At 45.2% G+C, this 12,095-nt stretch overlaps 1 protein-coding gene and 1 long non-coding RNA gene across 2 annotated transcripts in view; one reads left to right on the top strand and one right to left on the bottom strand.

The window, feature by feature from the left end:
- LOC146863575 (uncharacterized) overlaps positions 1-5,195 on the top strand; it is a 306,105-nt gene extending 300,910 nt beyond the window's left edge. The window contains exon 5 of the mRNA XM_085627352.1: positions 5,126-5,195. Coding sequence (XP_085483478.1) covers positions 5,126-5,149 — 24 coding nt within the window. The 3' untranslated portion in view covers positions 5,150-5,195. The remainder of the gene's footprint in view (positions 1-5,125) is intronic.
- Positions 5,196-6,632: 1,437 nt separating this feature from the next.
- On the bottom strand, positions 6,633-10,267 carry LOC146863574 (uncharacterized). Its single transcript, XR_014976552.1, has 3 exons — positions 10,158-10,267; positions 8,632-8,754; positions 6,633-6,863 (listed from the first exon to the last, which is right to left on the bottom strand). It is a non-coding gene; the product is annotated as an uncharacterized LOC146863574 (long non-coding RNA).
- Between the last annotated feature and the right edge of the window lie 1,828 nt (positions 10,268-12,095).

Here is a 12,095-nt window from a genome sequence, read left to right as displayed (position 1 = left end):
TAGCACAATCAACAAAGTCAACCCAGTCTTGAGTCTGAGCTTTTTGGGTGTCTCTGAACTTCAACCTATACTGTTCAGTGGTTAGGCCAAACCCATCAATCAGAGCACTCTTCAAGACCTTGTAATCATCAGCATCCTCTTCTCTTACAGTGAGGAGCTTGTCTCTACCTTTGTCTGCAGAGGAGAGCCATAAGATTGCTGCCCACTGACCTTGAGGGACCTTCTGTACTTTACAGGCCCTCTCCAAGGCAGTTATCCATTTGTGGATGTAATCCCCACTCTGGTAGGGAGGGACAATTTTACTTAGTTTTCTATGGTCATAAGACCTTTCCCTATCTCTAGGGAAATTGCTGCCACCAAGGGACTCTAGTCCCTCCTTTTTACTAGCTCTGTAGAGCTCTAGGGCTTCCCTATCTAAGGCCATCTGCTGCTTTCTGAGGTTGAACTTGTCTTGCTCATTCTTCAGCAGTCTCTCTCTCCTCTCCTGGGAGGTTTCCCTCCCTCTGTGAGAAGAAACAGAGGTTCCTATAGAGGAGTTAGACTGGATAGATCCCCTTGACAGAGATCTATCCATTCTAGCCCTATTTTCAGGCCTACCTGGAGGGATAAAGGAAGTGGCATTATTGTCATCCTCCTCATCCTCATCCTGGTGGTCTGTGAGTCTGGTCATTGTCACCAGTCTGGTCAGCATTAGTGGTAGGGTCAGGGGAATTATTACCCCTAGGCCCACCCTCACCTGCTGCCCCACCCACACTGTCTATTTCATCAGGCCCACTAGGCCCTGTGATATCATTCAGTTTCAGTATCTTTATGAGATGCTGGGTGGATGGACTTTTGCCTGTCTTCAGCTTCCTAATGGAACATAAGGCCCTAAGCTGAGCAAAGCAGAGATCCTCATATTTATAGGGTAGGAGCTCACTGGTTCCTGGTTGGGACCCACTGGTTCCTTGATGGTTAGACATTACTAATGTGGTGTGGTGTATTGCACTACCTACACTAGTGTGGCCTACTAAACTCTCTTGAGTTGTAGAAAGGGTGTGCTATCCCTTAACACACAACTCTAAGTTCAGTAGAACTTACTGTAGCTAAACTTGATATTATATGTACCTCAGGTACCTTTAGTGGTTTTTAGTTGATCAATTCAATTGAGATTATCTGGTAAAACAATAGCGAGCTGGAATCCCACACGCTGCACACCAATGTGAGAAGGTGGCCTGATGTATGCTGTCCACTAGTTCTAGTGGGCACCTTGTATCAGCCCAAACAACCCCTTATGGTGATAGGTTAAAGATAACCTTTATTGAAAGCTATCCTAGTGGTCGCTATGGAGAGCAGCCTTCGGGCTAAGTCTTGAAGGAATGTAAAGCAGCTTGTTTTACCAGTCTATAATCTCTTGAATTATCAAATGAAAAGACAACCACACCAGGTATATATTTAAAATATATGTATTTAAGATTAAACGCACCCCTCTAGTCTCTTTATGAGACTGGAGTTCGAAGTACTTAGGTTACAAGTTAGCAATCACCAGTAATGGCACAAATACACGTTTGAGCCCTAGGGGCGTACCAAACCATATACAAAAAAAGTGGTATAAGTACCACGACTGAACTAGACACAAGGCCTAGAGCCTGTAGAATCGCTGGGAGCCCAAGGAACCACCCAAGGTAGTGGCACAGGGGACCCACGGGGACTGTATGCAGTGTATAAACACAACCGCGGGTTCCTGTTGTCTTCTATGGGCAATGTCGCGGTTGGAAATTTAAAGATTAGGGACACTTCTAATCGAGTCAGGACCAAACCCTTTTGGACTTAAGCAGTTCTAGGGCTAGCACCCATGAGAGCACCAGAGGACTCGAGTTACCTCACCCAGGGAAGCCGGGTGCATAGGTATCTTTTGGTGTCGGCTCTCTTCGTCGATTTCAATGGAAGCCTGCAGGAAATTGCTGCTGCCGTGAAGAGGAGAAGTGTCCGGAGAGATCCAAGCCTGGATCTAGGATGTGAGGAATCTGAAAGCAGAGGGGACAGAGTCTGGATCACTTTCCAGTGACCAAGGGCAGGATGGACCAATGCCCACAGATGTTGGGTGCTTCAGGTGAGTTGACGGGTGTCTTGACTCTTCGCCACGAGGTCCAGGGGGCGTTGACGAAGTCCACAAGCAGGATTCTAGCTGTCCCACAAAGTCTGTCAAGTGCTGCGGCATCAGCGACCAGATTGGACCCAACAAGCCTTGGCAATGGCAAGTCACTGGAAATCAGAGAAAGGACTGTGGTGCAGACCAGCAAGGTCTGATGGACTCACCCAGTGAGGGGAAGTCAGGGCATGTCTGGAGCAACCAGGAAAGCCCAAGCAGAAATGGAGTTGACTTTGTGGGGACCTGCTAGCCAATGAGCTAGTGATCGCAAAGGAGCCTCAAGCGGTCGCACTTGAAACTGGCCCACTGGTCACTCGTGGAGTGGAGGCCAACAATCTTTGGTGCAGGAGGTGCTCAAGGCTGGGGCTACTCGGAGCCCAAAGCATAACTTCAAGGAGGACCAGGAAGATAGTGTTGCTGCAAAAGTTCACGGTGTCCAGGGATCACGGTTCCACGTCACCCACGATAGCCATGGGCCTCAGCTTTCCTGTGGACTCAGGGTAGCCTCGAGGAAGTCTGGAAATCCACCTCTGGTGATGCAAACACTTCAGCGTCCGGCAGGAGCTTCAGCGATGCAGACCGGTCAGTTGCTTCTTTAGAGCCTGCCAAGCAGGGGAGTCACTCCTTGACCCCAAGGGAGATTTCTTCAGTCTTCTAGTCAGGATAGAAAGTGGAAGGTACCGGATATATGTTGCAGAGTTTTGTCCAGGGTGATCTATAGTCCTAGGGACTGGATTCCTATACTTAGGGTAAGTTTAGGGGATGGACTAACTCTAAGGCCCCACCTATGGGTGGGCTTGGAAAGAGGGCTGGTTACACCCATTTCCTTTGTCCAGTTTCGCGCCAGAGGAGGGGCAGGTAGCCCCTGCAACCAGTTTGAACTGGACTATGCACAGGGACACCAAGTGTGCCCCCAGTGCAGGACTTCAAAGCACCAGAGAGTGCTCCCGCCCAGCCCCAATACATAACTGCCTGTCTGGGGAGTACAGGCAGGAAACCTATTGTCCAGGCCTCCCCTGCTGGAGTTTCGGTCAGCAACAGGAGGCCAGAGGCATCCATTTTGTGATGCCAGGGCTCAGGAAAGTCCTACCGGGTTTAGCCAGTGGGAACATGTCTCTCCCTCTAGAAGGGTGGAATGCTACCTCCGCCGCCAGAATTGGCTGGAGCTAGTATTCCAAAGCGTTTGACACCAAACACGACATGTTTTGATGCAGCCATTCCAAAGTTAGCATTTACCGCGAGGTTATAATGCACTTAAGAGTATATGGTATGGCTGTATCACAGAACAGCTATAAGGAAGTATTTCTGAAAGCTGCAGAGGGGCTCAGCTCATGCTTGGGTACCCTCTCACACAAAACCAAGCACTCTGCCTTCAGGATTGTCAAGGCCTGCTATAGGAGTGGATTATAGGTTTATATGTGTCTGTATAGGGTAGTGATATAGGTAGCCTATACCACAGTAAGGGGTGCAAGCACACCCCTACCCAGATTGCAGTAGCAGACCTGTGGTGCTATTTTGGAGTGCTTCCCAGGGGTAGCATAATACATGCTGCAACCCCTGGTAGGCCTCTGAGGTACCTATGCCCTAGGTACATAGTATACCATATACTAGGGGCTTATAAGCCACTCCAGAATCCAATTAGAAATGTACCTAATGTACATGCAAACCATTTTACAGAGAAAGCAGAAAGCAGATAGACTGGGGCCCTGAATAGCAGGATCCCAGTCCAACTAAGTCATAAACCAGCAAAACACCAGGAAAAAAGTGGGGTCAACCATATAGTCAGATTCCACCTTCCTACACGAACCACCAGAGTTTGAGGATGAGCTCCTCTTCCCTTACAACTATGCTTTCAAATTGTTCTCCCTTCCTTCATTTGTGTGTGTATCTTTCTGGCTCAAATCAAATCACAACAAACCCATCACCTCCGTCTCCTCTTTTTAGTTCCCTATTGGAGTTGCATCTTGCATGTCTATGCATTTAACTGCCCACTCCACTCCTCAGAGTCCTGATCCATCTTCCTGACTCGCCCTAAATACATTTCCATCAAGCCAGACATTGGATGGAGATGGAGAATAGTACAATAAATGTTGCCTCTAACAGTCCCTCCATAAGAAGTGAAACATGACTACAGCTATCTTCCGTTTTGTTTCCGAGCCGAAACTCATCACTGTCAAAAGGCTAGGCATCTGATCTGACAGCCAAAGAGAAGAGCAAGACAGGTAATGATTAATGAATGATGGCATGCATTGCATTGGATGCTTGCTGACTCCGAGTGAATGTGCATGAAGTTGAACTATACTAGTTTATCTACAAAGTAAAAGTGACTCAAGTGACAGTCAAATGTTTCCTTGTTGTTTAATAACCACATTGTACACCTACTACTACAGGTGCAGGCCAATATCCGTTGCAATTTTTTAATATGGAATATAAACTTAATCGGAGTCACTACAGACTGAGTTGGTGTTGGAGAACACATACCACACGGTCATGATGATGACCATAATATCTTTGCACGCAGTCAGTCAGTTGGATCAGAGATAATTGATGGAATAACTGCATTTCATGGACTGGCATGAAAGGTAAACACAACAATTCAACAAGAACCACAGTATACCTAGGCTACATGTCCGTGTAGTGGTGTGGAGTAGAGTGTAGTGGTATGACTGACAGTGGCGCATTGATTTAGTCACTTGATTTGGGAAATGCTAGATTGCTGTATATGCCTTTTGTCTGGCTCTGTCAAAATTTAAGGTAAATGGAGGTTGGGTCACGGGCCGGCCCTGTGCCGTGGTGGGCCTGTTCTGTGCTGGCTCCTGTCCTGTTGTTGTAGCTTAATGCTGTAGAGTGTACACGATGTATCCAAGCCGCCTCAGTCTGAAATTGTTCTCTCAAGAGTCTTGTCTTCTCTTCTTGCACTCCACCGTAATTTAGTTTTTTTTGTAATTCAGTTATTTTTCAATACCCCTTTTGTTTTTCCATCTACACTTACAGGCCGGCCTTTACCCTGTGCTATAGTGGGAGAAACAACTCGCACTTACCTTACCAATCCGCATCAGGCTGGCAGTGGTTCCCAAGATTGATGTGCGGAGTGTCCATGGAAGGGAGGACCAAGATGAATGACGAGAATGATGCAACTCCACAATTGGACCAAGAAAATACAGTAACTTTAGTATCATTCATCATTCGTCTTTTAATTTATTTGATTCCTTTTTTCTCTTCAATCATTACGACTGTGTGTCGTGGTTTGTTTGGTAATTGATCCCTACAACAATTTTTTATTTTCTTTGCTAGCTTTAAAACTAAAAGTAAGGCCTGTACAGCATATAATTTGGGTCTCTCTGAGGGCAGACAGGCAAGGCAAATTTCATATTAATAATTTCTGCCCTGTACTGTCTAACTGTGTAGTAGTAGTTAGTAAGTGCTACTCATTAACCATCAAGTTCTCTTCATCATCATGCATGCATTTCCTTTTTCTCCCTTTATAGATTTATTGGATAATGGATCATGGTCATCTTCCAAGATTGTGTTTTACTTTTGTTGTGTCCATGCGTACTGTCTGTTTTTCTTTTTCAAACCTTTCCCCAAACACCCCTTCCCATCCATTCATCAATCCCTAACCCTCTTCACCCAGGCTGTGTGATTTATAGTGAGGTGTGATGTGACTACATTAAATGTACACCAACAATTGATCACATGCTTGCTGGGGCAGATGTGATGAAAGCAACACTAATTCAATTTCAAGGCAGGGCAAGGATCTTTTTCTGCTTGCCCACCCATGCTGTACTTTACTTCGTTCTACTACTCCTCCCACAGTCTCTCTCAGGCAAGTGACTGTCTCTTTTTTTTCCTCAAATGCTAGTGCCAGTGTCTACTACTACCACCACAACCATGGCATCTCCTCCATTCTCTTGGGAAACCATGCAGCCATCGCTGTGCCGAACTTAATCATCATCAATCACAGGTAAGATAAGTTTGGTGGGAAGTATAATGGACTGGGAAGAGAGACTGACAGTACTAGTAGGACCAATAAAATAACTCAGTGAGGGGTACCACATCTATCTGTTTGTGTGTTACAAAATCGGCAGATATTTTAAATCAAACACTGGCTGCGGGCCTGCAGCAGCAAGGAAACCATGTGACATAAATTCGTAAAGCAGTAACCCACCCACAAAACATTAACATCGTATGTTTAAGTAAATATAATTTATTACCCTAACAAAAATAAACTATCCCACTCTGACCTGACCCACCCCTCTCCCTAACCCCAACCAATGTCCAAAAGTCCCAAATGTCCATAAACCCCAACTCCCAAAACCCACCCATCAACAAAAGGAATTAAAAAAGGGGCAATATAACGAGGTCCTAAATTCGGCGGGCTTTCAGATGTTTATCGACCAGGATCTTCACCCGCTCCTCTAGGTGCTCCTCCAAGCATGCCATTCGGAGGAGCATCTGGCGGCGAAATGCCCTGCAGTTACATCCAGATTGGGGGGCAGCAGTGCTTAATGTTATTGAAGCACGGCAGCGGATAGCTGCCTGACCACGGTGCCATAAAACTAGAGGCGGGGCCTGGCTGGGGCCCGGGGCATTGGAGGAGGCTGCAGCTGCGGCCGCCTCCTCCTCCTCCTCCGCCTGAGCCACCGGTATTCTTCACAAATGGCCTCCAGTTTATGGCGCCGGGCCCTGGCTGCCAACTCCTTCCGCGTGGGTTTTGGTTGGGAAGGAGGATCTATATCAAGAAAGAAAAAGAATATTGTAACCAATACTCTTAGCAAAACAGTAACACAAAATTCATTCAACACATAGTGGCACAGTATCACTAGCAAGCACAGTACATAACATTTGTGGTAAGTATCTATCCTCCTACTTCCTCGGACTCTAACATTTGTGGGAGTTTCAGGCATTATACTAGCACTATGGACTCCAGTACACACCAGTCGTCTTGTTCTTATCTCTAGTTTAGACAAATTGCATAACCTTGTTGTAGCTGGCATGCCAGCTCAGTCAGCTAAGCTTGCACCCAAGAGAAACAGATACGAGTCACATGATGCAGACTCACGTTAGTTTTATTTACTACTACTGTCTGCAGGTGGGGAAGCTCATATTTTGTATTACGGGTGGCACTGGCCATACTCTCTCTGTTACATGAGGGCAGTTGCTCAATTTCACTTTCACCCTGCCCTGGGTACTACAAAAAGGCAGATTATTTATCTGATCCAATGATCATTGCTTATATTATAGATGGGAACACGACATAAGGTCAGTAGCGGTCGGTGGTGGGAGTGCTGCCAGGCGGTGACGTGGGGAGGGGCAGGGTGGGGGTAGTAAACTGCGGATTGCGGATAATTACAGGTAAGTAAACAATACATATAAATAAATGAAACAAATTTCATTGCACGCACTGTATTGCATTTGGCGGTGCAGTGCACACAATGAAATTTGTTTTATTTATTTTTATGTTTACTTACCTGTATTTGGCCGTAATACATAGTTTACTACCCCCCACCCTGCCCCTCCCCACGTCACCGCCCGCCAGCACTTCCACCACCTACCGCTACTGCATAGGGTACTTTGTTTTCATTGATTGTGTAACCAACTGATAGGCCACCCTTTGCAGGCTGGCTGACACTATCGAAAAAATATATATTAACATAGGTAGGGAGTGGTCCTCGGAGTCGGAGGAAGGCGCTTGATAATATAAATATATATATGATGTGCTTGCAAACTACTGTGAGTCAACTGTATTCTGAAAATACTACTTATATTCCCCTCTGCTTTCCTACTCTGGCACAGTTTCTTTTACATTCTCTTCAAAGTAAGACTCTCCAGTGACAGTCTCCACCTATGCTGTCTATGATAATAGTACATCCAGGTATCCATCCATTAAAAGTAAATGTCTATCATTCTTTTTTATATATCTCTTAACAAACCTTAGTTGGTTTCACCAACAACCACCCATGCGTCCACTCCTTCCTTGCTTGCCTTGGCTTGGAGTTTGACCCAAACACCACTGATGATTCTTGCTATCTAGTTTCCACCCATACTGTGTCGCCCACCCAGGCAGGCATCTTCTTTCACCTTCCACCCATCCTTCAACAACCCATGTATCTGATCTGATTCCTATCACCACCTATGCATGCTTCCAACATATCCTTCTCTGCCAGTCATATTACATCTCGCCCGTCCTTCCTCCTTTCACCCTTCTTTCCCTCTTTGTTCAACACATCCATCAAGGTCGTCTGATCTGAGTTTTAGTCTTCTCCATAAAACCTTCATAGCTGAGTTGGAGTCAGATAGAAGAGGCCATTGGTTACTCAACTCACGCTGCTAATGCTATTCCTAATGCATTGCTAATGCATTGCTAATGCTAAGTAAAGGGTGTCTTCTTCAACCGTTGTATAATGTTCACTACAACTTAATAAGTCTCACAGTACAGTGAGTGAAGTGAACACCCTTCCAGCTAGTAGTAATGTCAATAAGTAATGAATATAACTTACCAACGCCTGCCACTGCTGCTGGCTCCCCCCCTGTAGCTCCTGCAGGTGCTGCCTGTTCTCCTGCCCCCTCCGGAATGGCAGAATCGCCGCTGGCCCCGCCGGCACTGGTGATTGGTAGTACGCCTAGAAAAAACATTACAGATTTTTAGATGCCTGTATACCTCTCCCTATTTTATTAGTTTTCACTAGGAAGATTGAAAAAAAAGTTAATACAACATACATCATCACTAGTGCAAATCGGGTACTAGAGTAGAGTCAGTAGACAGACACTAGTAGTGTTATTATGGTCGCTAGGGTCATCTAGTCCTACTCTACTCTTTGGAAAGTTAGCCTGAGCCATGTAACTATTTTAGATTCATCATGTCTACTCTTTTGCGCATATTACCTCGCAGCTTGTTGTGCAGTAGACACCTTTGAGGCCACATGATTGTTGCGTACAAGTGAAGAGGTCGAAAAACAAGCCACTTTGTTATGGAGTTCGGTTAGTCCGTATTGCTTAGTCATCACATGTACATGTTACACTTTTTGGCATGACTGCGAAATGCTTGCATAATTGCATTATACTATCTAACGCGCACCATTTTTCTCATAATAGGTGGAAGATTCCCTTCTACAAACCAGAGATTTGCAGACCTTATGATGCATGTAACCTGTATTTCTACGTTCTACAGTGAGGGGTCTTCCAGAATTCACACAGATCTTTTGTCTTCTATCATGCACTTGTAAATGTTTACTGTTTTAATCTTATGCTTTTTGCTGTTGGAGCTGGCTGTAGTAATAATTTCATAAAACGACGTACAGAGCTTGCTACTTATTTGAAAATAAACCTTTTGAACTTACACATAGACTCTGTGGTATTTGGTGTGGTGTGGTGGACTTACACAAGTGAGTGAGCAAAAAGGTGTTATGTTCAGGGTTGTGTCATCATCATTGGGTATCTTCATGTGGGGGGTCGGGACCTAATGAGACACTATTGCTAGTCGGTCAGGGGATTATGGGTTCTTCTGACTGAGGTGTGAGTAAGGTCCAACCTCCCATCACCAACATCCTATTTTCTTGTGCATAGTTCTGTATGTGCAGAATCCCTACAACAGTAGTAGTATGTACTATCCTATCCAAAATACTAGTCAAATATCTGGCTGGGCATTTTGTTGGTGAGAATTGTCAAAGCCTCAAGATTAAGAAGACTAGAAGAGGACAACCCACAGGACAGGACACAGTGGCTAGAGCTATTGGTCAACCTGTGTTTTATTCCAAAGAAAACCTTCAATAAAGAGTGGCCAACTGGGCAAGCTTAGCTACAGACAGACTAATAGTAGTAGTAGTACAGAGGGTCATAGCAGAGGCAGTTAGAAGGAACTTAGAGGCAGGGATGACCAGAATTTGGAAACAGAAAGTCAAGGTCAAAGAAGCTTTTGTAAAAAATAGAATTAGGAAGTGGAACCATAATTAAAAGTTCGGGAAAAAGAAGGTGCAGTAAAAGTTAGGGAAATATAATTGTTAATATTAACCACTGGAGGACTTACTGGGGCCAGCAGCAGGGGCCTCGGTAGAGGAGCGGTCCTCTGGTTGTTGTCCCGCCGACTCGGACCCAGTCTTCTTGCCCCTGGGTGGTGCTGATGATCATGTAAGATATAATAAAGAAAGAGACAAACATTAAGGAGTGCTGTGAAACAAATAAATCATTTAAGAAAAACATCCAAAAACATTTTAGGAGACAACAATTGCAATAAAATTGACCTATCTAATCAGATGGATCGACTACCGGGCTGCTTGCTGGATTCACGGATGGTCTACTTATTTATGAACACTCCAGTGTTCCATAATCATTCTGATTTCAGAATACTAACGAAGCCTAAGTACCACCTGACCTAGACCACCTATTCCAGATCCAGATAGGAATCAGATCAGAACCAATTGTTCACTAAGTCTGCATTTCCATTTTTATTTAGCCATCAAACATGCATAGATGAGATGGAGGGCACATGCATAAATTTGTGCATACACCAAATTGTGGGTTGATCTTGTTCTGCTACTGAATGACACTGCTAAGCCTACCACTCACTAAACAAACTACAAAAGGTTCTACGGAGGACTGGGGTAAGCAGTACTCAGTGACAGAGGAGGCGTCACGCAGACCGTAAACAAATTATGAACTAATACTAACTAAACCTAGTATCCATCCACCACTATTTCACAGGAGGACAATGGAAGGACTAGAGTCTCTCTAGCAATAGCATTACCTAACTTCAGTTCTCTAAAGTAAACTCTTACATTAATCAGCCCAAGCTAGCGCAAAGTTGCAAACAAGTAAGAGTAGCGCCGAGCACCTGTGTCCTACAATCACAGAAGATTTTGAAACGTAATTTACCAGCAATGTTAGCAGCAGTAATCTTGTTCTTCGTTAAATATTTATACACAACAATACTTACACTACTATATATTAGCTACTCACCAAGCCCCACAACCTCGACACCTAGCAGGTCCAACAGGTCCTGCTCCCGGTCCAGGATGTCTGACCACCGGTGGGCCAGCTGGTTATGGGTGCGCCAGACCCCTGAGCAGCAAAACACTGCCGGGCGCACCTTTGCCCACCGATGGTGACGCTCCTGGGTAGGGTACCCGGAGCCGGGCCTGCTGCCTGCTGCCAATGAGTTCAGAACTCTGCTACAGGACTTTTGTTCTGGCTTCCCAAGCACTCCTCTGCATCTGGTCTTCTTTGTCATCTTTACTGGCTCCCGGCTGACAAGCAAATCAATTTCAAGGCACTCTGCCTTAAGCAAAAAATCAGCTCATGTTTGGGACCCAGGCACCTGCAAAATCTGATGGCACCCCATCATCCTCCCCACTCAAAGTGTTTGAGCAACCGCTCTCTTTTTACAGTCCCCAGAGTCAAACACAGCCGGATGGGTGGTCGCTCCTTCCTGCGCCCCAACTTTGGAACGCCCCCCGAGCCCCTGGGATGCTGCCCCGCCGTATTAACTGTCCACAAGGAGATCAAAGCCTGGTTGTTCTAGGTCCTATCCCCTATTGGTCTGTTCTGTCCACAGCGCTGGGAAACCCTTTGGGTAGCTACGCGCTTTACAAAAATTCAATAATAAATATAATTTGAGGGGACTGAATGTTGCTCAAACGTTAATTTTCTATGCTTTATGGTATGTGCGATGGTTTTGCTTTAATAACAAAAATCAATAAAAAGATTACTGTAAAAAAGCATACACACACCAAACACACAACTTATAAAATATTGAAATTACCAACACAAATATGCAAAAATCAAAATGTTAATTATAATGGGAAAGTTGGAGTTTTTTCAAAATGTACTTTTATTTCTAAATGCAGGCTCTTTTGGTCGGCACTTAGCAGCGCTTAAATCAAGGCCACGTGCTCTCTGTACTTAGAGGGGGACTTACGAAAAAGTCACGCAGCGCAGCCCCCCGCTAGGCTGCGCTGCGTTGCTCGAC

The sequence above is a fragment of the Triturus cristatus genome, chromosome 2_1 (assembly GCF_964204655.1).
Source record: "Triturus cristatus chromosome 2_1, aTriCri1.1, whole genome shotgun sequence".
In the NCBI taxonomy this organism is placed as follows: domain Eukaryota; kingdom Metazoa; phylum Chordata; class Amphibia; order Caudata; family Salamandridae; genus Triturus; species Triturus cristatus.
This window is presented reverse-complemented; position numbering and strand designations above follow the sequence as displayed.